At 40.3% G+C, this 27,805-nt stretch overlaps 2 protein-coding genes across 2 annotated transcripts; both read right to left on the bottom strand.

The window, feature by feature from the left end:
• Nucleotides 1-27,411, bottom strand: TXNDC12 (thioredoxin domain containing 12). The gene is made up of 7 exons (XM_047872542.1): nucleotides 27,192-27,411; nucleotides 13,147-13,207; nucleotides 5,695-5,747; nucleotides 4,537-4,610; nucleotides 3,596-3,665; nucleotides 2,788-2,871; nucleotides 1-859 (listed from the first exon to the last, which is right to left on the bottom strand). Exons 1-7 carry the CDS (start codon nucleotides 27,286-27,288, stop codon nucleotides 780-782), a joined length of 519 nt encoding a protein of 172 aa, XP_047728498.1. The 5' UTR covers nucleotides 27,289-27,411; the 3' UTR covers nucleotides 1-779.
• Nucleotides 6,578-11,036, bottom strand: KTI12 (KTI12 chromatin associated homolog). The gene has a single exon (XM_047872541.1). The coding sequence runs from the start codon at nucleotides 10,300-10,302 to the stop codon at nucleotides 9,238-9,240; it is 1,065 nt and encodes a 354-aa protein (XP_047728497.1). The 5' UTR covers nucleotides 10,303-11,036; the 3' UTR covers nucleotides 6,578-9,237.
• Nucleotides 27,412-27,805: the final 394 nt, after the last annotated feature.

Here is a 27,805-nt window from a genome sequence, read left to right as displayed (position 1 = left end):
TTTCCTTTCAAAGTTTTATTAAAGTTTAATGGAACAATTAATATCTTTTAATTTTTTTGTTAACCTCAGTACAAAAATACAGTTGACGACTTGACAAAAATGGCTCCACATAGGGCTTGAAGGTTTCTGTTTCTATAACAGTAACAGGGAAAAGCATGCTTCCAGCTGGGGCTGAGTCCAAGCACACAGCCATTCTTGCACACACATGCGTGCAAACAGGGAAGCCCAAGCAGTAGAAGAGGATGGAAGTTTCTGGGATTCAGGAAGAAGCCCGAGATTATTCCCAGGAGAAAATGAGAAGAAACAGGCTGGTCTCCTTGGTGGGGTAAAATTACTGATTTACATTTAGGTTTGTTGTTTTAAATGATAAACTATTTCTGAAGTTTTACTATTGTAGAAAAGATGCTACTTGTCTCCTTTCACCGCCAAGGTGAATAAAGCTGGAGGAAATGGAAAAAGATTCAAATACTGAAGTGTGAGGAATAAACCTCCAAATGGCTCAAGTTTTGTGTCAAAAGTGTCATCCTTTACATTCAATGACAAATAGACATCTTTAAGAGGGTGCGGGAAAAGGAAGTCTGCCACACTCTGCTGGATCCAAAGCACGGAGACCAGTTTCTGTTAGCAGAAGTCTTCCACAGTGACAGCGCTCCTTCCCATGTAGGCAGGAGCAAGGTTTCCTGGTTGGTTTAATTGTTCTGAGTGATTTCTCAATGTTCCCTCCCCTGCTGCTTTCCTTCCAGAACACTAACTTTGATGAAAGAAGGGATATATTCATGTTACAACTCATCTTCAAGATGTTTCTCTCTGAAGGCATCACCAGTCAGCCTTTCCTGAGCTTCCTTCATCCCCTGAACAACTGTGAAATAAAGGTGGGGGTGGGGGGAGTATGAAGTAGGTTTTTAATATCCGACATTTGACAACTAACACAGATTTTTGTTATAGGAGAAATATGACAGGATCTGGACTTGAGATCTAGTTCTGGATTTTAGGCCTGGAAAGTCATTTACCTCTTTGAATCTGTTTATAGCTTATCTATAAAATGAGCTAACACTACTTACTTCACACAGGCTTATTATAAAAATTAAATAAATAATAAGAGCTTTATAATTTATGAAATACTACAAAAATATTACTAGTTATTATGGCTTACCATCCAGGATTAGGACTGAATCCCTGTCATAGACTACAGATGTTCACTTGACATTAAAGGAGTAGAAAACACCTTCCTACCATCCCCATCACATCGTTTTGATGAATGCTGCATTTATTTCACGTGCTGTGGAAGTTACAGGCATGTGTGTGCATGTGCTAGAAGGGGGAGTGGTCTTCAATGAAGTAGGTAGTCATTTCTAGTATCACCTAACCATAGAAGAAGGCAGGTTCTCAAAGAAAGAGTAGACTGGAAGGAGGGCCCTACATAGATGAGACATGAAACTTCGTGTTTATCTCAGGACATCTCTCTTGTAGATTTAACTTCAAGGAGAGCAGGTGTTTTGGTACAGGCTCTCTAATACAGTGACAGGCCAGGAGCTAGATTGAGCCAGAGTCTGTAAATCTCAGAAAGCAAGCCTGTAACCTCATAAGAGCCAGGTAGGATAGTTGGTTACATCCCTTTTGCTTTCCCTAAGCCTTTAGTAAAGCCGAGTTTGAATGTTCCAGTTTCATGTCAGCTGAGCCATGGGGGATGCAGGCAAAGGTTTTGTGTCCACATTTGGACTAATGTGTTAAAAGACGATGGCAGTGTGGAGATGGCAATGGTAAGTTCGATGAAATTCTAAAGGGAATGTGGATCTCAAGGTTCAAGAATTGGGGACCTAAAATCTAGCTGCCCTTCCCATAAGGGAAATTTCCAGCTTTTAGTGATCTGCATTTGGGTAAGGAAGATGACATTCTCCTTACCCATGGGAAGGAGATAACTTCTCCAGATCTTGTTCCTCTCCCTATTCTAAGAAATAAGAGTTCCAAGGACTCAAAACAAAGTGATCAACAACAACAGCATGGCAATGCTGAACACATGGCAACTTAGCAAACAACCCCCTCTTATAGATGACACAGGGGAACTTTGGAAGGAAAACAGGGGCAGTACGTAGCATGAATTCCATCTCTGCCTCTAGAATGATTGTGCTCAAGGATTAGAGAACAAGAAGGCATGACTGACATGATTTCAACCTTCCTTCACCTGTTTGTGCTGATGCTGTTCTCTTTGCCTGGAACATGCTTTTTGCATTCTTCTGCTGGCTAGGTCTCACTCTTCAAGATTCAATCCAGTCACTGTGTCCTCCAGCAAGCCTTACGTACTCCATGTTGGGCTACACCTCCCACCCCTTGCTTCCATAGCTTGAAATGTCCTCATATCTGTCCATAGAGACAAATTCTTATCTTTCTAGGTCCAATTAGAGATTACGATGTATGAAACCTCTTAGACTTGATCAGCTAACAGCATTCTCCCTCCTCTGAATTCTTACAGGAAGAGTGGCATTAGTGCCGTGGGAAAAAACTTACGTCCTGGACTGAAATCCTGGCTGTGACTTAATTGTGAGACCACAGGCAAGTGACTATCTCTGTAAGCCTCAATTCTTATTTCCTGTGGTTCAGTTAGCTCCAAACTATATTTAAGCAGCTAGGGATAGGGCTCAGTCTCATCTTTCTCCTATATTCTATACAGATCCTAGCCAAAAGCTGGTCATGCAGGAGACGCTGAGCTAACATGCTGAATCGAGTCTCCTACCATAGAGCTAGTTAAATTTAGCAGCAATTCTCCTCCTCTCTCTCAACATAACATACCTTGTTCAGCACTGACGTAGAAATACTTGTAGCTGGGGTTTCCATTCTCATTGATGATTTCAGGATGCACCTTGCCACTGGGATCTATTATAGACATAATGCCACAAGGATTGCAGTAATTATAACGGAGAGGTGTTTCAAATGCTATATAGTATATTAGGCCTTCTAGGAAACAATACTTGCTCATCTTTGCAGCCCATTATCTCACCACTCTACCCCTTGTGTTTTATGTTGTAATCACAATGAATTCCTTGCAGCTCCCTGAAGTCAAGTCCCCCATGCCTTGGCATATGCTGTTCTCTTTTCCTGGCATGTTTCTTTTCTGCTTGATGATGGGGGGATTCTGCATTTCTATTGTCTCCCCCACAGAATTCAGCAGAATGCTGAGCAAAGATTAGATGGTCATTAAATTTAGTATCTTTTATAAGTTGTTTGTGGAAAGACATTTGTTAAGTTATAGTATTCCACTGCCTCAGTTGCACTATGAAGTCAAGGGTAGGAACTATGGCTTCTCTCTGTCCCTGTAGTGCCTAGCACAGGGCTTGACATGTGGCTGATACCCGAATGAATGAATGGATGCTCAGTACTCTGTCATTGCTCACAAAAACAGTTAGTTAATAAAAAAAAAAAATTTTCCTTCCAATTTGAAGTTCTAGCATTTAGAACTCCCCTACTCTCTTGAAACTGGTTTTTGTTTGGTTTTGTTTTCAGCCATCCTACTACAATTTCACTAGATGGAGTAAGCGCCTTGACTCCTTTACCTCTCCTTCCACATCACAGATCCCCAGATTAAGGTCTTTCACCTTACCCAGAAAAAGGATTCGTGGAATATAACCCCCATCAGGGCTGAAATCTTCATCCTTGGGCTCTTCTTCATCCTATTAAGTATAAATCTTAAGTCAGATCATGCATGTCCTTTCTTTCTTCAAAACCTTTCAGTGGCTTCCCCTTTCACTCAGGGTAAAACCCCAAGTCCTTGCATTGGCCTAAGAGGCCCTACATAATCTGCCACCTGGGCACTTCTCTAACTTTATGTCCTTCTACCCCTTGTTCAGTCTTTTTCAACCATGCTAACCTCCTTGTTGTCAAGGCATTAAGCCAGGCATGCACCTCACTCAGGCCTTTGTACTTACTCTTACCCTCTGCCAGGACATGCTTTCTCCATTATCCACAAGGCTCACTCCTTTTGTTTCAAATCTTTGCCCAAATGTCACCTTCTTTTCTATCTATTTAAAATTGCGAAGTATCCCCTCCATCCCTCATTTTAAGCCATAGCATTTACCACCATCTGACATATTTTGTTTCACCTGTCCCACCATATTCAATTCCCCATATATAATTTCAATGAGGGCATAAAGGATACCTAATGAAGAAACATTGTACATACAAGCCCAGCACAGACAAGGTGCTCAAATGAATCACATTTTGCAGAGATCTGTGTCCTGCATGTGTTACTATACCTTTAGTTCAGCAATACAAAGATGTAAAACATGTCATAATTATAGACTAAGACTGAAGGACCTTACAATGTGGTCTTCTTAGCTAATCTCTCCTCCCCTTCCTCCCACAAGTGGAGGCTGGATGGCCTTTTACACCTGACACAAGCTTTACTATTAGAAGTGAAGAGGAAAACACATACATACAGGATGCCTGCTCTGCTAAATATGATTTTACACCATTAATGATGTTAATTCTAAAACAGCAAAGACTTAAAATCATAGCAGAAAGGAGAACCCCCCAAAGTCTTACCTCAAGATTCACCATAACGAAATTATGGGAAAGTTCTGAAATTTCTGTAGATTCTGCAAATTTGGGCTTTAAAGCTAGGAGGGAAAAAAAGAGTTTGAAATATAAGAAAACATCATTTTCATATCCAAACCCTAATTTGCAGAGTTGATTCAAATAACTGAACTCTTTTTTGTTTTAAACTCCTAAGAACCAGAATCAAGACACCTGAATTCTGGCTGTGTTTCTGCTACTTACTCACACAGGTAGGTCACCTGGAGTGAATGACTTTATTTCTCTGAAACTTTTACTTCATTTATAAAATATAGATAATGGCATATAAATGAAAAAAATATTTCTATTTACTTTTTATAGCCACATGTCAGTAACTTCTACTGAAATAACAGAAAACACAGTAACATTACCGTGTGTGTGTGTGTGTTTATATATACATACATACATACATATATATATATATATATTACACTATTCGCACTAATTTTCTATTCCTTTTCCAACTAGGATTCTGCTGAGTGTAGCATACCAAACAAAAGGAAAAACCTGACCGGGAAGTGGCAAGATGGCAAAGTAGAAAGAATAGGTGCCACAAATAACATTGGGTTCTAAATTTCATTCACACCTCCTCCAGAAAGACTTCCCTAACCACTTCTCATGTTTCTGTACACTTCAGCTTCCTGTATTTACTGTCTATACAACTACTATAGCACTAATACTATACTCTCCCTAACCATATCTCAATTGCTTTACTCTCCAACCCCTTGCAAAGGTAACTGCAAACTTCTTGAGGGCAGGGAATCTATGTCATATATATTTCTTTGGTATTCCTTAGAGCAATCAGTACTGCTGGGAAAAGTCTGTGCCAATGTTTTTTATTTTTTTTAAATGTTTATTTCTGACAGAGAGAGAGAGAGACAGAAAGACAGACAGCATGAGCAAGGGAGGGGCAGAGAGAGAGGGAGACACACAATCCGAAGCAGGCTCCAGATCTGAGCTGTCAGTACAGAGCCTGATGTGGGGCTCAAACTCATGAACCATGAAATCATGACCTGAGCTGAAGTCAGACACTTAACTGACTGAGCCACCCAGGTACCCCTGTGCTAATTTTTTTAACTAAATGTTAATATTTAAGAACACATTTGAGGTTTGATTATTTGTACTTACCTTTGCAAGCTCCACACCAGGACTTATGGATGATCACCATTAGGGGCAAGCCACTTGAAAAGAAAACAAAGGAATTATAATCTAGTAATTCCACTTCTTTAGGTCTATCCTAATAAAATGACCATATATAAAGACAAAGATTAATGTATAAAGACATTCAGGTAGTACGATTTGGATTAAGAAAATTTTTAGGCAACATAAATATTCAATAATAGATTATAATAAAATTATTGGTAAGTTCTGACATTCCTATAAATTCTGCAAATTTGGGCTTTAAAGCTAGGGAGAAAAGACTGTAGAAGAAACATCAAATTACAGTATTTCTAAATGTTATGGTTATATAATCATTGAAAATGTTAAAATTTTTCATTGGTACATCAAATTAAACAGAATGGGGTGCCTGGCTGGCTCAGTCAGTAGATCATGTGACTCCTGATCTCAGGATCATGAATTTAAACCCGTTGGGTGAAGAGCTTACTTTAAAAAAAACAAAAAAACAAAAAACTAGAATATAAAATTATCATCTACAGTTTGGATTTAATTGTACAACTATGTACAGAGGAAAGACCCTAAAATGAAATGAAATATACAAAAACATAATAGTTATCCCTAGATAATGGGATTGTGGGTTTTACTATACTTTTTCTATATTTTCCATTTTTTCTACAATTAAATGTAATCTTTATAATCAGGGAGGAAAAAACTTTTTCTTTTTTAAAATGATGAGCAACAGCAGCTGGGGCGCCTGGGTGGCGCAGTTGGTTAAGCGTCCGACTGCAGCCAGGTCACGATCTCGCGGTCCGGGAGTTCGAGCCCCGCGTCGGACTCTGGGCTGATGGCTCAGAGCCTGGAGCCTGTTTCCGATTCTGTGTCTCTCTCTCTCTCTGCCCCTCCCCCGTTCATGCTCTGTCTCTCTCTGTCCCAAAAAAATAAATAAACGTTAAAAAAAAAAAAAATAAATAAATAAAATAAAATGATGAGCAACATCATCCACCTGAACCAGTCTTGGCCAAATGAAGTCCTTAAGCTCTCAAGGCTTAAATGCCAACTTGTAGGAAAGTCCTGTGTAAGCAGCCATGGCTTTCTGAATCATACAACCCCTGTAACACCACACTACATAATACAATCATTGCATTTACTATATTTACTCTATTACTTACCCATCTCCCTGCAATAGACTCGGGAGTTCCCTAAAGCAAAGAACTCAACTCTCCCTACATGCCTTACATGTGGCACATATAATATTATTGATATTATTGAATATATTGATAAATGCATAGCATTTACTATGTACTAGACACTATTCTAAATACACATAATTGTCAAATGAATTATTCAGTACCTCATTAGAGGCCTACTACAAATCCGGGGTGGATTTGTACCTCTAATAGTCGTAAAAACCGAATAAGCAGGAAAAACTTATGTGAGAAGTGGGATCTAAGTAACCATAATAATAATAATGATAATAATAACCAAAATATGCTACCCATTTATTATATATTGTGCTATGTGCTTTACAGGCATTATCTCATTTAAATCCTCACAATCCTAATGTATATACTACTAACATTCTCATAATAGAAATAAGAAAACTGAGACTCCCAAGAGATTAAATATTTGGCCACATAAAATCTAGGTTCTGTCATTTATGACCTAATTCATTAAGTCTGACTCTAAAACCAATGTTCTTTCTGACCATTACTGTCTACTTCAATTTAGAATCGCAATCCACAACCAATAACTAACCTTGAATCTGAGAACAGAGGTTGGAAAAGGCGTTAGAAGTTGCCTAGTCCAAACCTTCCTTTCACACAGGAATTCTAATATATATCATCTAATATAGCATATGTAACTATAATACATCCACTATATCAAATATAACAAAAGGTGGTCCAGACTGCCTAATGAGCAAGAAACCCACCACCAAGGTAGCCCAACCTTTCAATAGCTCCATGCACTTACAGAGCAGTTTGGAATGCCTTGCTCCCTCCTCCCTCTCTAGTAAACTCTTATTTATCCTTCTAGAGCAGAGATCAGCAAATCTCTGCAGACCTGATCCAGGCCACTGCCTGCTTCTGTAGAGCTGTAAGATACAAGCTATTTTTTTTTTCATTTTTAAATGGTTGAAAACAAATCTAAAAATAGTCCCCCTTGTGATATGTGAAAATTAAATACAATACACATTTTGGTGTAGTTTTATTCAAGCACACTTATACTGAGGTGCCTGGCTGGCTCAGCTGTAATAGTATGCAACTCATGGTCTCAGGGTCATGAGTTGGAGCCCCGCTTGGGTGTAGAAATCACTTAAATAAACACAAACACACACACATATGCACTCATATTCAGTTGTATACTTATTGTATATGGTTGCTTTTGTGCTAAAATGTGCTACAGCTAATAAGCTACAACAGAGACCCTATGGCCCACAAGCCTAAAACATTTACTATTTGATGCTTTGCTGACACATGTTCTACAGTAACAGCTCAAATATTAACCCCTCTACAAGCCTTCCCAAAACTATCTTCTCTCAACGGCTAATTAGTCCTTTCCTTTTCTGGGGTCCCAAACCATTCTGTCATTATCCTGTAAACACCGACATTTTTACACCATAATCATGTTTACTTGTATTTCTCACCAAACTATTAATTTCTCAAGGGCAAAGACAGTATCTAATTCATGTTTGAAAATCACAAGTGCTGATTTTTATTTAATAAAATCAGTGAAAGAATGAAAAAGCTTAAAGTGATATTTGCCTTGAAATAAAGAATGAAGCACAACACTTATGGAAGTTGTCATCATCACTCTAGGTTAGACCAAATATCCAGTCTCTCATCAAGCACTGTCAAAGTACTATTTTGGTCAAAGGCATAACAGTGATACATGTGTCTCTAAATGTTACATTAAGTAAATTACATGAAGAACATTAAGTTACACGAAGCAAAAGAGATTCCAGCAGACTTTCTTCTAAAAGATTTTATTAGATGTAAACTCTAATAGTTATGTCTTTTGCTTCCACTAGAATCAAAGCTTCCCAAGGACAGAAACCAGTGGATTTATCGGTGACCCCTGGCCCCAGGACAGACTAGCAAAAAGTAGACACAGTACTTTAAAAACTGTGGTATGAAAGAAAGGCCAGTGCAGATGCAGAACTGTCTCATCTTCAGTTTCCACTCACAATTGTTTAAAAAAAAAATTCATCCATCCATTCTGCTCTCTACAATTCAGATGGGGGAAATCCTGGGCGTGTGACACCACAGGTAGAACCCAATCTAAACAAATCCTGTCCACCTGAGCTCTGTCCTGGAGAAAATTGCCAAGATCCTCCAAGCCAGTTCTCCATTTTCTCTAGTCTCGATTTATGCTGTAACTCAAGGCCTATCACAACAGAGGCACTCAGAGGAAAATGTGAGTAAAATCAGTCACAACAGCTGTAGTACGACACATCAACATGCTCTGTAGACCTTCAGATTACTTTATCAAGAAACACAGAGAGCAGTGGAGGTTAGACAAGGAGCCAGGGCTTTCCCCCCACACCTCCTCTGTTTAGTGCAGGCTCTGGCTCAGATACTGCAGAAACATGTTGGCCAGCTGAGGCAGGTTCTCATTGTTGGGATGCATTTTGGTGTAGGAAATAAACTGGCGTCGGAGGCGACTCAGTTCTGCCATGGTCAAAGGCCGGGTAAACTGCAGGTGCTCCGTGGTGCCAGGAAGCTTAAGCAAGTCTCCAGGGACCGCGCGCTTCTGAGCTTCCATCAGTCCTGCCAACACCTGGCTGGTGACCTGATCCAATTGGTGCAGAAAGCTGCCGGAGGCAAGGGGCTGGGACTGTGTAGACTGATGCGGTGGGGGAGCCTGGTTCTCAAACAAGGCAGCCCGTATCTCTGCCAGGGGTAATGGCTCCTCTAAGCCCACCAAGGTGAACAGGGGCCGGTCCCAGCGGTTCCGAGAGTCGGGAGCCTCAAAGCGTAGCGTTAGTGCCTCCATAAGTTCAGGAGAGTAAAAGGTACTGACCATACGCTTTTCACATGTATCAAATTCTGAAGTCACAGGAGCTGGAAGATCTGGCACCCCGGTTTCCTCCGGCTCCAGTTCCTTAGGTACAACTGCTTGGGTTCTCCCGCTTGCTACAGAGTCCACTGCTTGTGGTTCCCTGAGGACAGGGGTGCCCACCGCCAGAGGTCTCTCTCTTTCCTCAGTGCGCGGCCTCCAACTCACACTGGGGTTCAGGCCTCGGTGGTCCACCGCATCAGCCACCCGAGGTCCCCCGCTCGGACCGCCCGGCCGTACGCAATATACCAGACAGAGCGGAGTGCGCGCCGCCCGCGCCAGGCAGTAGAGCTCGTAGCGGAAGCCCTTGATGTAGTTAAGCGAGTCGAGGATGACTACATCGTGGCGACTGAGGCGCCTCTCCACTGCGGCTCGCAAGGCCCCGCGCAACGCCTTCTCACGGGCCGAATCGCCATACACCGTGGCGTCCTCCGTACCCAGCACCAACGCGTCATCCACTACGTACACCGCACGGCCCTCGGCCGCTAACGCCCCACGGAGCTCCTCCGCCCGCCGGCTCTTGCCGCTGTATGGCAGCCCGCAAAACACTACGAGCGGCATCCTTACGGGACGCGGCCATGTGCAACCGGGTAGCGTCACTTCCGGGTTGCTGAACTCTCCGGCGCAAACCGGAAGGGCAAAGTGCACTTCCTGTCCCTCTCTACTCTTAAAGGACTTATTGTTGCTGTGGAAACATGAGATCTACCCCAACTAAACCCAGGATCTGCTCTCAGAAAAAAGATGGAAATAAGAATGACATCAGTTATTTATGTCAAATAAGCCTCAAGAGAATGTGATCTGCCAAAGACTGCCCAACCGTTTATAATAGGGCCCTAATGAGCATTAAACATTGTAAAGCAGTGAGCACCATATTTATCATACAAAGACCATTCACAAATGCTAGTTCCCCTTCTTTCCTTACACCCAGTGATTCTCAGTAACTGTTTACTCAATAACCATTTCAATCATTCAACTTCTTCATGATTGGGAATTCAGATGAACATAAAACAGTTTCCCCATAGAAGTCTGAATGGGAAAAATAAAGCACCTTACATGGATAGAATACGTTGTTGGGATATAAAAGTATAAAAGAGAAAAAACAACATACCCCCCAAAGTCACTTAAGACTTCATCTAGGAACAGTCATTTGATTTAGAACTTGAAAAACTGGGGCGCCTGGGTGGCTGTCTGTAAAGCTGGGGACTTCAGCTCAGCTCACCATCTCCCAGTCTGAGTTCCAGCCAGGGTGGGGCTCTGTGCTGACACGTCAGAGCCTGGAGCCTGCTTCGGATTCTCCCTGTCTCTGCCTCTCCCCTGCTCACGTTCTGTTTCTCTCTCTCTCTCTCTCTCTCTCTCTTTCTCTCTCTCTCTCTCTCTCTCAACAATAAATAAACATTAAAAAATTAAAAAAAAGAAAAAAAGAACTTGAGAAACTAACATAAATTTTTCTCCTGGGTAAGGTTGCTTGATAATATACAGGATGCCTAGTTCAATTTGAATTTCAGATAAGCAACATGTTTTTAATATGTCTCAAATATTGAATGGGCCATATTTAAAATTACTTACAATTTACCCGAAATTCAAATTGAACTGGGTATCCTTATTTTTATTTGCTAAATCTGGCAACCCTATTCTACAGAAAGTGTAAGACTCAAAGTCATTAAGCTGTAGGGTGTGTTCCAGCAAAAGCAAGCACTATACAGTTGACCCTTGAAAAACAGGGGTTTGGATTGCACAGGTACACTTATAATGCAGATTTTTTACAGTACAGTACTATAAATGTATTTTCTCTTCCTTATAACTTTCTTAATATTTTTTCTCTAGCTTACTTTGTTGTAAGAATACAATATGCAATACATATAACATACAAAATATGTTAATGGACTGTTTATGTTATCAGTGAGGCTTCCAGTCAACAGATTATTAGTAGTTAAGTTTTTGGGGAGTCAAAAGTTATATGCAGATTTTGACTAAGCAGGTGGTCAGCATCCCTAAGCCCCCATCCCAGCATTGTTTAGGGTCAATTACAATTTTGTAGGTGCAGAAGTGTGAGAGTTTCTGTGCAAGTATGTGTGTGTATAAAGTAGATGCACAGGGGCGCCTGGGTGGCTCAGTTGGTTAAGTGTCCAACTCTTAATTTCGGCTCAGATCATTATCTCACAGTTCATGAGTTTGAGCCCCTTGTCAGGCTTTGCACTGACAGCGCGGAACCTGCTTGGTATTCTCTCTCTCCCTTTCTCTCCAACCCTCCCCTGCTCATGCTTGCTCTTTCTCTCTCTCTCTCAAAATAAACATTAAAACATTTTTTTAATAAAGTAGATGCACATATTTTGGGTCTTTGTATCTCTCCAGTACAGTACAATAGAGAACATTCAAGTATTGGCTTTATCACTTAGTAGCTGTGTAATCAATTGACAAATTATTTAATCATTCTGTGTCTCAATTCCTCTCCCATACAATAACAACAGTTCTTATTTCACAGGCTGAACCAACCTCATAGGTTACGAAGATTAAATAAATTAATGTATGTAAAGCACTTAGATCAGTGTTTAGCCTTCCCTCCCCTGCTCTGCCTTTTCTTCTCCTTTGCATCAGTTATTTGCATCAGTACATAGACTAAACCTAACTGAAACTCGAGACTATTCAACTTGAGACTGTAAGGCAGTGTGGTTTACTGGTGGAGTGCAGGCTCTAATGCCATAGTGCCTGGGTCTGAATTTTGGCTCCACCGGTTGCTAGCTATGTGATCTTGAGGAAGTTACTTAACTGCTCTGTGCCTTAGTTTTCTCATCTCTAAAATGAAGGTAACAGCATTAGCCACCTCAAAAGAATTCTTGTGAGAATTAAATGAGTTAATTCACATAATTCAGTGTCTGGTGCATACTAAGCACTTATTAAATGTTAACTAGTAGTGCTTTTTTTTTAATATTTGGTTATTTTTTGAGAGAGAGAGAGAGAGAGAGAGAGAGAGAGCGCAGGGGAGGGGCAGAAAGAGAGAGGGAGAAATCCCAAGCAAGCTCCGCAATGTCAGCACAGAGCCTGATGTGGGGCTCAATCCCAGGAACTGTGAGATCATGACCTGAGGTGAAACCAAGAGTCCGATGCTCAACCAACTATGCCACCCAGGCACCTCGACTAGTATTGTTGTTGTTGTTATCATCAGGCAACTCCCCAGTTTTGGCTCTGTTTTGGCATAATCCTTCACCTGAAATTAATGTTAAGCTGATGGCTGGAAAGTGTTTTACCACCATAAATAACCTGCTGAATGTATTTTATTTTTACAGCAATCTCTAGGTCCAATGTGGGATTGTACTTGTGACACCAAGATCAAGAGTTGCATGCTCTATCTGATGAGCCAGCCAGACGCCCCTTCCACTATAAATAACCTAAAACCATATCTTGTACCTTGCAGCTGCTTCCTTCTTCCCATCTTCTAGTGTCCTCCAATGAATGTGATCTCCAAAACCTGGAAGGAAAGAGCCTTATAAACATTCACCCGTGAATAGAGGCAAAGACCCAAAAAAAGAAATGTGGCATGTTCACAAGGTAGCCATAAAAAAGTTTTCCTCTGTCAAGAACATGGTGTTCAAGTCTCAGCTCTACCACTTTCTAGGTGTATGGGACCATGAATGGTCCCATACCTCAAGCCTCAGTTTACTTTCATATATATAAAACAGAGAAAACATGACCTAATTCATAATTTTTAAGAACAGCAAATAATGGTTGTGAAATTCTTTAACATTGAGTATGCAAATAACACTATAAGCATGAATGAGAACTTTCCACAGGGTAAACACAAAATAGGTCATAACAAATCATTACTAGCTGGAGACAATACAGGAACATAGATTTAGGGTCAGAAATACAAGGGTATGGGATGCCTGGGTGGCTCAGGTCATGATCTCATGGTTTGTGGGTTCGAGTCCTGCCTCGGGCTCTGTGCTGGAGCCTCCTTTGGATTCTGTATCTCCCTCTCTCTCTGCCCCTCCCCTACTCATACTCTCTCTCTCTCTCTCTCTCTCTCAAAAATAAACAAACATTAAAAAAAATACAAGGATATGTGACTCCACTTCCTATTAAATGTGTGAATTTTGTAAATGTAGTGAACTCTCCAAGTCCCAATTTATTCATCTTTAAAATCAAGATAATAATACCTACCTCCAAGTGTTGGTGTAAAGATTAAATGAGATAATGTATCCAAAGCTACTCTTATTATTCCCCTAACTTCCACCAAAATCATACCTCTGTTATGTCAAAACCTTTCAGAGGCTCTCCAATTACCTAAAAAGAAAGGTCAAACTCTGGTAGCAGGGCTTACAAAGCCTTTCAAAATATGGCACCTGTCCATCTCCCCAGGCTCACTTTCCACACTTTTTCTAAAATCCTCTACACAAAACTATTTTCATTTCTTTAAACTCGGCATGTACTGTCTCCCCTCCAGCCTTCATAATTACTGCCTCCTCTGTCTTTCCTTCCATCCTCACTTCCAATTTATTCTTCAAATACAAACCCAGAGGGCATCATTACATCTGATAAATCTTCCCTGACTCCCAAAGCAGCCTATTCTTGCTCCATCACAGCATTTCCCAGGCTGAACTATAAATGTTTATGTGCCTGTCTCCCTCACACTAAAGGGAACTACCTTAGGGCTGAGATCATATCTGTCTTATTCCCTCCTGTTTCTCCAGCATTGAGCATTATACATGGCCATAGTAAGTGCTCCATAAAATATTTTTTGAGTAAATGAATCTTATTTAGGCCATATCATGTAAATGACTTAGTTTTATTACTTGAAAAATGATGAGTGATCACAGTAATACTGTCATTCATTGGCCCCTTTATATGTGCTCATGTTAACTACACGTTATCTCATCTAAATTTGGCCTTGGGGCGCCTGGGTGGCTCAGTGGGTTAAACATCCGACTTTGCCTCAGGTCATGATCTCAGTTTGTGGGTTCGAGCCCTACATTGGGCTCTGTGCTGACAGCTCAGAGCCTGGAGCCTGCTTCGGATTCTGTGTCTTCCTCTCTCTCTGCCCCTCCCCCACTCATGCTCTGTTTCTACCTCAAAAATAAATACATAAAAAATTTTTTTTTTAATTTGGCCTTAACAATAACCCTCTCTATATTTCCCTAAACTTCTGTTTTCTCATTAGTAAAATAGGTAAAATAATAGCTGTATCTCATAAGATTGCTACTGGATATTACATAAGAAATAAGAATATATAGTACCTTAGCACACTGCTTAGCATTTATAAATGATCAGTAAATAGCAGCTTTTGTTATGCTTTTCATTTGAGACTTCTAAGGCTCTGAGAAGTTACATAAGCTGTACCAGGTCACATAGCTGGTAAATGGCCAAGCTGAGATTTAAACTTCAATTCTATGACTTTTCAGTTATGATACTATCTTGCAGACCTTCCTTTCCCAGAAGAAATTCAAATTTCCATCAGCGTTACCACAGGGAAATAAACAGCTCATCTAGATTAGTGCACAGAGGCAGTATCCCAACTAATCATCATCATTTTTCATTTCCAACAGTGTGGGTTGCTAGCCAAGAGAAATATGTCACTTGCCTAGGGCCCAGAGTCTAATCCTGAAGGGTTAATGATTAAGTGAGAGTGAAACTGGGAGAACTGGAAGGTGCCTAATGTGACTGATCACCATCATTCCACCTGTCAATACCTAAACTCAGGCAACTTAATCCTGCCTTTGCGGGACTGCCCAAGTAGACAGTTTGGGGCGGTATCCACCTACAAAATAATAAAATCCCAGATAAAACAGACTTTCAAAATGTACTCACTGGGCTAAAGTAAGCTAAAACCAAATAGTGAGCAACAAATAAAAGGGAAAGCTGACCTGAAAGCAAATGTCTATTACAATAGAGCAAAATGGAGATAAATCTGAGATTCCATATTTAAACAATTTAAAAAAAGACTGAAATGATAATACCCCTAGTTTTCCAGATAAGTCAAATTTTAAACCTTTCTAGAGGAAAGTACTCCCCACTTTAGGCCTCCAGAATAGCCAAAGATGAACAGTTCACAATCATAGATTCCCCCAAACACATAAGAAAACAGGCCACCACAAGTAGGAATCAGCAGAGGCAACAAATAGATTTAGACCCCCTACGGACTTCAGATATTAGAATTATCAGCCATAGAACACAAAGATAACTACGTGTGAACATTTAAAGAAATAACACATGGAGGGTGCCTGGGTGGCTCAGTTGGTTAAACGCCCGAGTTGATTTTGGCTCAGGTCATGACCTCATGGTTTGTGCACTGTCAGTGCAGAGCCTGCTTGGGATTCTCTCTTTCCCTCTCTCTATGCTCCTCCCCCACTCGCTCACTCTTTCTCTCTCAAAATAAACATTTTTTTTAATTAAAAACACATAAAGAAGTAACACATGGGATCACAAAAATGCATGCAACACATGAAATAAATAGGCAAATCTATAAAGGCACCTGGACTTCTAGAAATTAAATATATAGGGGCAGCTGGGTGGCTCAGTTGGTAGAACATTTGATCCTTGGTGTCAGGGTTGTGAGTTCAAGCCCTACCTTGGGCATAGAGCCTACTTAAAAAAAATAATGGTTGAAATATAATATCAATGGATATTCAGTGATAAAAAGAAATGAGCTAGTAAGCCACAAAACGACATGGAGGAACCTTAAATGCATATTGCTAAGTGAATGACACCAATGTGAAAATGCTACATAATATATGATTCCAACTACATAACATTCTGGAAGAGGCAAAACTATGGAGATTATAAAAAGATCAGTGGTTGCCAGGGGTTCACGGGGGACGGAGGGATGAGTAGGTGGAACATAGAATTTTTATAGCAGTGAAACTATTCTGTACGATTCTGTAATGGCAGATATATGTTGTTATGAGTTAAATTGTGTCTACCCCACCAAATTGGTATGTTGAAGTCCTAAACCACAATACCTGAGAATAGGACTGTATTTGGACAGTCTTTAAAGAGGTTAATTAAATTAAAATGAGGTTACTAGTATAAGTCCTAATCCATTATAACTGGTGTCCTTCTAAAAAGAGATTAGGACAGGGGCGCCTGGGTGGCGCAGTCGGTTAAGCGTCCGACTTCAGCCAGGTCATGATCTCGCGGTCCGTGAGTTCGAGCCCTGCGTCAGGCTCTGGGCTGATGGCTCGGAGCCTGGAGCCTGTTTCCGATTCTGTGTCTCCCTCTCTCTCTGCTCCTCCCCCGTCCATACTCTGTCTCTCTCTGTCCCAAAAATAAATAAACGTTGAAAAAAAAATTAAAAAAAAAAAATAAATAAAAAATAAAAAAAAAATAAAAAAAAAAATAAAAAGAGATTAGGACAGACACATATAAAAAAAAGAAAGACCATGTGAAGACACAGAAAGACAGCCATCTATAAGAAGAAACCAATCCTGCCAACCACTTGATGTTGAACTTCTAGCTTCCAGATTTGTAAGAAAATAAATTTTTGTTAATTTATTAATTAATTATTAATTTATTTCTACAAGTGTGTAGAATTTGTTATGGCACCTCTAGCAAATTAACATATATGTCATTATATACTTGCCAAAACCCAGAGACTATATAGCACAAATGTAAACCATGGACTTTAGTCAATAATAATGTATCAATACTGGCTCATCAATTGTAACAAATGAACAACATCAATGCAAGATGTTAATGATAGGGAAAACCCGGGGAGGGGGAAAGTGGAGGGGTGACAGCTGACATGGAACTCTATTTTCCACTCAAGTTTTCTACAGACCTCACACTGCTCAAAAAAATAAATTCTATTAGTTAAAAAAAATACAATGAGGGGCACTTGGGTGGCTCAGTTGGTCAAGCATCCGACTTTGGCTCAGGTCATGATCTCGTGATTTGTGAGTTCAAGCCCCGTGTCGGGTTCTGTGCTGACAACTCAGAGCTTGGAGATATTTTGAAGGGGCACCTGGCTGGCTCAGTCAGAAGAGTGAGTGACTCTTGATCTCAGGATTGTGAGTTTGAGCCCCATGTTGGATGTAGAGATTACTAAAAAAATAAGTAAGTAAACTTTGTATTTTTTAATAAATGTTAAATGTTTTTTAATTAAAAAATAAAAAAATTCAATGAATAGGTTAAAACAGCAAATTAGAGACCAGTGGAGAGATAAATCAGAAGTTATCCAGAATGCAGCATGGAGAGATAAGGGGATAGAAAATGTGAAGAAGAGGCCAAGAAATATTGAGAAGATTAATAGAGCTAGTATAAAAAGAATTGGAGTTTCAGAATGAAAAGATGAGAGAAAAGGATATATTTGAAAAGACAATATCACTGGGATAGGGCACTGGGTGACTGGGGAACAAAAATGGGAGGAAAAAATACCTTTTGAAATATCAAACCATGTGAATGTATTACTACTTAAAATACATTTGCATCTTTCAAAAAGAAAAAGAAAGAAAGAATGGCTGAGAATTTTCAAGAACTTAGAGAAAACATGAATTTGCAGGTACACAAAACACAATCTATAGCAACTGAGACAAATTACAAAATCAAAATACATACACTTACACCGTAGTGAAACTGCAGAGCAGCAAAAATATTAAGATCGTTAAAGCATTTCAGAGACAAATGACATATTTCCTACAAAACATCAATAATTAGACTGACAGGAGCAAACCAGAAATCAGAAGAAAGCAGAATACCATCTTCAAAATACTGAAAAGGAAATATCCCTAAATTTAGAATTACGTGCCCAGCAAAACTATCTTTCAAGAACGAGGGCAAGACAGACATCTTCTGAAAAACTAAGAAACTTTTCCACCATCACGTATTCACAACTCATTATTATTTCAACGAATAAATATTTACTATGTAGTATTACATAGTGGTTAAGAGCATGAACTCTGGACCTAGACTCCCTAGGTTGGAATCCTAGTTGCAGCTTACTAGCTGTGTGACTTAGGGCAAGTTTCTTACCCTCAGTTTCTTCACCTGTGGATAACCAAGGATTACAACAGTACTTACCTGTTAGGGTTGCTGTGAGGATTGAAAAAATGAATACGTTAAAGAACTCTGAACAGTGTCTGGGACTGGAGAATTGCTACAAGTACCCGCTATTAATATAACATGCAAGGCACTGTTCTAAATACTTTATGAATATTGATCCTCATAATAACCCTAGAGGTAGGTACTCTTATTAATCCCATTTTACAGATGAGAAAACTGAGGCACAAAGTCTAAATAACTCCCAAGTTTATATCACTAATGAGTATCAGAGCTGGGATCTGAACCTAGGCAATCAAGGTCCAGACTCCCTGCTTTTAATCACTACACAGTGGTGTCCCTAAAACTAGAGGGAGGTAAGAACAAAGAGGGAACAAAGAGGAGGGAACAGACAATGCAGGGCCTGTTAGGCCACTGTAAAGACTCTAGCTTTTATTAGGCTCTTGGGTTTTGATCAGAGTAGTAACACAATGTGGTTTATGTTTTCACAGGATTGCTTTGGCTTCTATGCTGAAAACAAACTATAGGGGGTGTTATGAGTTGAACTGCATCCCTTAAAAAAAGATATGTTGCAGTCTTAACCCCCAGACTTGTGACCTTATTTGGAAATAGGGTCTTTACAGAGGTAATCAAGTTAAAATGAGGTTGGCGAGGTGGGCCCTAACCCAATGTGACTGGTCTCTATCTAAAAAGGAAAATGTGGACACAGATATGCACACAGGAAGAGCATAGCCATCTACAGATCCATCCCTCACTGTTCAGAAGGAACCAATCCTGCCGATTTCAAACTTCCAGCCTCCAGAACTGTGAGACAATAAATTTCTGTTGTTTAAGCCACTCAGTTTGTGGTACTTTGTTACTGCAGCCCTAGTAAACTAATATAGGGGGGAAAAGGAAAAGCAAATGAGACTAGTAAAGTAGCTATTGCAATAATCCAGGCAAACAATGATGATGGTTTGGACTAGCAGAGATGATAGAGGGTATAAGATACTACCGGATTCTGGATATATTTTGAAGGCAAAGTCAAAAGGATTTTGCTATGCATATGGGGTGAGAGAAGTTGAGGACAACTCTTAAGGTTTTTGGCTTGGGCAACTGGAAAAATGGAGTTGCCATTAACAGAACTGGGGAAGGGAGCAATTAGAGTGAGTTTTGGAAAGAAACATTAAGAGATTTGATTTGGGTATGTTCATTTTGAGATGCTTACTAGACATCTAAGTATAGATGCTGAATAAGCGACTAAATGTCTAAGGCTGAAATTCAAGGGACAGGTATCAGAATGTGGATGTTATTAAAGTCATGAGACTGAATAAGATCACCAAGGGAGTGAGTATAGATGGAGAGGGAGTCTAAGAGCCCTGGAGGACTCCTAGGTCAGGGGAGATAAAGAAGAACAAGACAAGGACAAGAGAAGGAACTGCCAAGTGAGACTGGCAGAAAACTAGCAGTGCATGGAGTCCTGGAATCCAAGTGTTTCCAAGATGTTTCAAGAAGGAAGGATGATCAACTGACTCCAATGTTCCTGTTAAATCAGAAATGACCTCAGCATTTAGCAACTGGAGAGCAATGCTGACCTTGATAAGATCAGTTTCAATTAGACGAGTGGGATGAAAGCATGATTAGAGCAAGATCAAGATAGCCCAGGGGAAGAATCAGAGGAGTACCTACAACTCTTGCACAGAATTTTCCCGTATAGGGGGTAATTGTTAGGGGGAGCAGTGAGTTGAGGAAGGGTTTTTATTCAATATGGAGGAAAGTATAGAGATGTTGAAAGCTGATAGAAATGATGTAATAAAGGGAGGACAATTGCTGATACAGGACAAGAAAGATGAGTCAAAAATATCTAGAGGAGGTGAAAGGAGAAAGGAGTTAGTACTCCAATAGAGGGATCAGCTTTTGCTAGGAGCACAGATAGTTTATCCAGTAGACAGGGGAGGAAGAATATATGGACATTGGTGCTAGAAGGTGGGTAGATATAGTGGTAACAATTTTTGAAAGGCCTCTTCCAATTGCTTCTATCTTCTGTTAAAGAGGAAACATGGTCACCAGCTGACAGCAAAGATTGTGGAGAAAGAATTGGAGATTTGAAGAGACAAAGGGAAATTAAAATAGTCCCCTAGGAGGGAAGAACCAGAGAAACTAAAAGAATAAGTGAAAGTCACATTTCAGGAAGAAAATGATTCCAGAAGAAAGCCTAGATACAAGGAATAGTGAACAAATAAATTGGGAAACATGTGGATAAATCTAAATATTATCTGTACAAAGAATGTTAGTGCTCAATTGGTAGAGTTAAAAAAAAAAACAACAAAACACCGAACAACTGCTTATAAGTAAAGAGGAGGTGACTGAAGTTGAAATGTTCTAAGACCCCTTTCCATTGGACGGTTAAGATACTAATATTAGATTTTGTAAGTATGTAAGTAAAATTTCAAAAGTAATCACCAAAAGAAAAGAACTAGACTGTCAACTTCTACATTAATAAAGGAGACAAAACAAAATGAGAATAAGAAAATACTAAATCCCTAAAGTAAACAAGAAGAAAAAACAGTAGCAATGCAAACCAGATGACAGAAATAAGACCAGCTCTGGCAATAATCACCATAAATATAAGTGGACTAAACTTGCCAGTTAAAGTTAAAAAATAGAAATTGTCAGATTTCACTTAAAAAAAAAAACCAAAACCTACCTCTATAACATTTAAAAGAGCACCTAAAACAGACAGACTTGAAAAAGTCTAAAGTAAGTTGATTGAAAAGTATGTGTCGGGCAAATGTCACCCAAAAGAAAGTCAAAGAAGCTAGATAAATATCAGGTAAAATTAATTTCTCCATAAACTGGGGCTACTAAGAAGCTAGCTGACACAGCTAAAGGTCATAGGAGGTTCTGGCTAAGAATAGAGACCCTGTGGCAGCACCATTCAATAGAACTTCCTGCAATGATGGAAATGTTCTAGATCTGCACTATTTAATATGGTAGCCACTAGCCACAAGTGGCTACTGAATACCTGAAATGTGGCTAATGCAACTGAAAAGATGAATTTCTTATTTTGATTAGTTTAAATTTAAGGGTGACATGTGACTAGTACCACTGTATTGGGACAGCACAAACTTAAGAGATTAGTCCAATCCTTTAATACTAGGAAGGCCTAGAAAAAGGAAGAGGCTACCCAAAACCACAAAATCACAACCAGAATTTAGGTCTCCTGATTCCTAATTAACATGCTTTTCCAGTATCCCAACATGTGCCAACCTGCCTTACTGCATCATCCCTAAGAGGCAGTCTAGAGGTATTATTTGAAACAATTCACTACATGTACAAAATTGCTTTGAAAATTTGTATTAAAAAGTACATTGGAGGGCCTTGTGGGTGGCTCAGTTGGTTAAGCATCCAACTTTGGCTCAGGTTATGGTCTCGCAGCTTGGGGGTTCAAGCCCCACATCAGGCTCTCTGCTCTCAGTGCGGAGCCTGCTTCGGATCCTCTGTCCCCCTCTCTCTCTGCCCCTCTCCTGCTCGCACACGCACACTCTCCCTCTCTCAAATATAAATACACTTAAAAAAAAAGTACATTGGAGGGGCACCTGGCTGGCTCAGCCGGTAGAGCATGCACCTCTTAATTGTGGGTTCTAAGTTCAAGCCCCAAGTTGGGTATAGAGAGGACTTAAAAATAAAATTGTTAAAAAATAAAAATAAAAAGTACACTGGAATTTTTCATAAGAGTCATAATCACCACCATCATTTTCTGAATGCTTACTTTGTGATGATCACAATAATACAACGATAACAACAATATTAGTAATGACTAATACTCACATGGCATTCATTGTATGTCAGGTCCTGTTTTCCATACTTTTATACATATTAACTTATCTTCACAATAAACTTACAAGGTAGAAACTCTAATTATCCCCATTTTACAGATATGGAAGCTGAAGTCAAACACCTTGCCCAAGGTTGCACTGCCAGTAAATGACAGAACTGGGATTAGAACTTAGGTGGCCAACTTATAGAGTCTGTATTTTAACCACACGCTATACTGCCTTTCCAGCAAAGATTAAATGAACAAACGAATGAAAGAATACAGTCTCACCAAAGGAGAATGAAAACACTGACTTCAGATCTGGAAAACCAGGTCCTTTTGTTTCACTTCAAATATAACTTGAAAGGGTACAGTGTTAACTTTGTTATTAAAATCACCTACTCTCCTGACACCCACCCACACTTATACACCCATGCCAACGTGGAACATTTGAAAACAGTCCAACTTCCTGAAGTGTCACATGCACAGCCACCTAATTTATGCCGCTATCTGCAAAGTGAGCTGAAGGCTCCCACATCAGTAGCCCTTTCCCTAAAACATTAATTTTTAAAGTGGGGTTGGAGAGGACCATTTCTAAACACAGCATTTACAGCAGAATTCCAACCCCTTCATCCTGAAAGTGTTTTCATGAATGTATGTGAAAGACATCAGGAAAGTATTATCCACCCACTCCTGCTGTTGAAACAAAAGGTCAAGTGTCAGAGCTGGCAGCCAAGCCTCTAAAACAAGCAACACTGTACCTGAGAGATAGAATAACACAGTAGCTAAGCAAAGTCCAACTACAGTAGAGCAGAACTGGACTGGAATCCCACTTCCACCCTCTTGGCATTTTCACAAATGCAAAATATGGCTAAGAAAAATATCTATCCCATAGGATTCTTGTGAATGTGCGTAGGACACTGACACTTCATGTGTCAGTGCCGAATTTTTATTCCAGAGACTTAACAAAGTCATCTATCTCTGTTTCAGGCAGTGACAGCATCTGAACCACCCCCATTGACAACTTTCTTATTTCTCCTGTGAAGTCTTCAAAGGAGTTTCTGCACTCAGAGACAGCAATGGTATACTGGTTAAGAGGACGGGCTCTAGGATTTCTAAACCAGAGAGTCCATATACCAGCTGTGTGACTCCCTTGCCCCATTTTAGATTCTTCATCTGTGAAATGAGGATGATAAGAAAAAATATTATCCATCTCAGAGGGTTATTGTATTAAACTAGTTAATACATGAAAAATGCACAGAACAGTGCCTGGAATATAGTAAATGTACAGAAAATGTTAGTCATTACAATTCTCCCCATAGATGATATATCCCAAATTTTTAGGACACAGAGAACAAAATTATAGTTGACTCCTGAACAACATGGATTCGAACTGCATGCATCTACTTATACATGGATTTTTTGACAGTACAGTACTATAAATATATTTCTCTTCCTTGTGATTTTCTTAACATTTCTTTTCTCTAGCTTACTTTATTATATAAAAACAGTATATAATATATAGAACACAATAATATGTGTTAATCAAATATTTATGTTATTGGTAAGGCTACTGATCATCAGTAAAGTTTTGGAGGCGTCAAAAAAGTTATATGCTGATTTTTCAACTGTGGGATGTGCAGGGATCAGCATCCCTAACCCCTGTGCTGCTCAAGAGTCAACTGTATTTGTTAATACCATACTGTTAATACCAACTGTATTTGTTAAAACCACTCCAATACCATACTGTTAGAGCTGAAATGACTCTTAGGAATCATTTCTAGTTCAACACTCTCATTCAATTAATAGTGCCCTGGTAAGACCAGAGCTACATGGTCTGACCAGCATTAAAACCCAGGTTTCCTGGGGCACCTGGGTGGCTCAGTCGGTTAAGCGTCTGACTTCAGGTCATGACTCGGGGTTTGTGAGTTCAAGCCCCATATGGGGCTCTGTGCTGACAACTCGGAGACTGGAGCCTGCTTCAGATTCTGTCTCCCTCTCTCTCTGCCCCTCTGCCACTCATGTTGTCTCTCTTTCTCTCTCTCAAAAATAAACCTTAAAAAAAATTTTAAAACAACAAAACAAAACAAAAACACCAGGTCTCCTGATTCCTATCCAGTGCTCACACTTCTGTATTTCCTATTTTTAATGAAAATAGTAGGGTCGTTCAGTCTTTTCTCTCTGCAAACCAACAGGCCATCTTCTGGAAAGAGCCAGAGCTCTGAAAACATTTGGGAAGAAATCATACTCATCAAAATTTTCAGGAAATACTGCTTCAGGTAGCACATTTTGGGGGAGGTAGCGTAGGTAGGCTATAATTTATTTCCCAAGAATCCATACCCAAGAGATACAAAAAACAAAAATTTGAAACATTATTAATTCCTTTCAGGAACAATTAAATATTCTTCCTTAGGAGGGCATAATAATAAATATTAACTAAATCCTTTCTAAGTTTATAACACAATATTACATGCCTTTTTTTTAATCCTTAGAGCACAGCCCCCCTTCCTCAAGTTGCCTTCTTACATACTGCTACAGTTACTGGTATTTTCCTTGCTCACCATACATATCACAGCTTATGCAATTGCTTGCTTACTTGCTTTGACAGTCCTCAGACTATAAGCAGAAAAAAGACAGGGATCTCAATGATCAGATACACCATTCATTTCTTCTTTCAACAGATATTCCTGAGCATGAATGAGACAGAAATGGTCCTGGCTTACTGGAGCAGACTATACTTGTAGCAATATCTCATTCCACATGCTTTTCTTACAAACTGTCCTCAACATTCTTTCCATGGAGGTCCTTCCCCCTTGAACACGCCCTTACAGACTACAATGGAAGTGATGCTATGTGACTTATAAGGCTAGATGATAAAAATGCAATGCATTTCCACCTTGGTCTCTTCGGACGGACCCTCTTAAGAGTCTGGCTGTCATACTGAGGAACCCCACACCTGGCCCATGAAGAAAGACCACATGGAAAAGTAACCAGACATGGAACCAAGGGACACACTTTCCCCACGGTGCCTTGTTTGAAATCCTGACTCACAGAATTATGAGCATAATAAAATGAGTTCCTTACACTATTAAATTTTGGGGTGGTTTATTATGCAGTAATGGCAACTGGAACAACCATTAATAAATATATGGCTTAATATCTACCAAGGAGTAAAGATACTGAACACATGACTCTAAGGTATTGCCTACACCTAACGGTAACTGGAACAGAGTAAATTATTTGTTGAGTGTCCAAGGTAGTTATTATTATGCCCATTTTGTAGATGAGGAACTGAGCTTTGAAAGGTGAAGCAACTTGCCCTAAGCCTCTCAGCTGGCCAATAGCAGAATAAATTAAAACTCAGATCTACACCCACACTCATAACACCATACTCTGTCTCCCTTGGTACTTACATTTTTGTGCTAAATATACAGTAATGTTTCAAAATGAGATTGTCAGTACTGAAAATATTCTGGCCCAGTAGAATTCACCATGAAGTTTCATCACTGAGATGGAAATCCACATATCACCTTCTCACAGAAGTCTTCTTTGACCTTCCTAGCTCAAGTAATGCCAGCTCCCTCACCCTCCCCAGCCATTCTTTCTACTCCATCACGATTTCATTTTCTTCACAATACTTATCCCTAGCTGAAATTCTCTTGCTTCTTACATTTGTTCTTGTTCACGTGTCTACTCTCTGTATCTCTGACTTGAATATGAACTCTGTGAGCAGGACCCTTATCTGTCCTGTCTATTCCAAGATCCCCAGTGCCTAGTACAGTGCCTGGAATATGGTAGGTGATCAAAAATTAATTATTTACTGAAGGAGTGACCACCCAACCTCATCACCTGCCAATAAATATGCAAATTGGAAGGATAAAGCAAAGTTTAAAACATCAGGACTGCATCAGAATCACTCCATCCAGTAAGGTTGGTACAAAAAAAGGAGAGGAGAATCCATGCTACCACTCTTTCTACTTAGAAAAAGCATAAACCCTGAATTCCAAAGGAGATGTAGGTAAGGGGATGGGGTGGGGGTGGAGGTCACACCGATCTCCCATTCATAACCACTGTCCCCTCAACTCCTCAAAAAAAATCAGTTTCTTCAGACACATTGACTGAAGCACACCAAGGACAACTGTTGGTGACCCTCTAACACCAGAGCTTCTATCCTTCACCTGGCCTTTCCTTATATACCAGTCCTGGGATGCAGGTGCTGTTCTCCCCAAGGTCCGGAAGAAGCAGTAACCTAACTCTTCAGGGAGAAGGTGAGTAGGGGGATCTTCATAGCCAGGGAAAGGGTCTCTGCATGTGCAGGTCTCCAAAGACCATATTTCTCCCAAAAGGAAAAATGATTGTTCCTGAGGACCTACCAAGTGCTAGGCACCTATGCTGGCTCTTAAACCTGCTTTAGGGTCGTTCCTTACCTCCAACCCAAGAATTTAGGGAGGCCTCAAGCACAACTTCCTCATCTCACCATTTCCCAGACCCGCTACTCCTCATCCCCTAGAAATCCTCAAAATCCAGGAGCGGTTAGAGAGGATAAAAAGAAACCTGGCGTGGCCTAAGAGACAGAACGGGAGGGGGATCGTGTTAGCATAAGAAGAGGATTATACTGGGCTGGGGCCCAGTATGAGTAAAGATTAATATAAGAAGGCAGTCTGACCCTTTCCAAGCCCAATATGTCCATCAGAAGAGGTGATGAGAAGCAGGAAACTGAAGCTCAGCAAACAAGTGGCCCCGAGATGAGACCGAAGCTCCATGGTGGTAGGTGCGCGGAGCCACCGGGCTGAGCAGACGGAGGAGGACCAGAGTCCTAGCAGAAGGTCCGTGCCGTTCCCCAAGTGCGGCTCAGCCCAACCCCTCGCGTTCCCAGATTTTTTTTTTTCCTAACCGTGAAGGAAGTGATGTTAGACGGATGTGGGTGGTGCCTCCGGGGTCTGGTTTGAGATGGAGTAAGTTTAAAGGTGCAGATCACGTAGAAGGGTGCGGGAATTGCTCTCCTGCGCGACCTGCTTCCCCTCGATTCTGGATATTCAGTCCGAAGACTGAGAAGGAGAAGGTGGGCCGAGATAGTGGGGGTGGGGAGAGGGCTCAAGAGAACCGTTGCTGGTTGCCTCAGCCTGCAAGCTAGCCCCTCCCCCCAAGAACCGCTGCACTTAATATTCACAACGCGAATTATTGATCGGTGAAGTCAGCTGCTCCCTACAGTGGGCGCGTTGCCCATTGCCCTCCCCTTTCCTCCTCCGCAAAAAAAACCAAACCAAAACAAAACAAAAA

Source organism: Prionailurus viverrinus, chromosome C1 (genome assembly GCF_022837055.1).
Source record: "Prionailurus viverrinus isolate Anna chromosome C1, UM_Priviv_1.0, whole genome shotgun sequence".
Taxonomy (NCBI): domain Eukaryota; kingdom Metazoa; phylum Chordata; class Mammalia; order Carnivora; family Felidae; genus Prionailurus; species Prionailurus viverrinus.
Note: the sequence above shows the minus strand (reverse complement) of the source record. Positions and strands in the feature narration are given on the sequence as shown.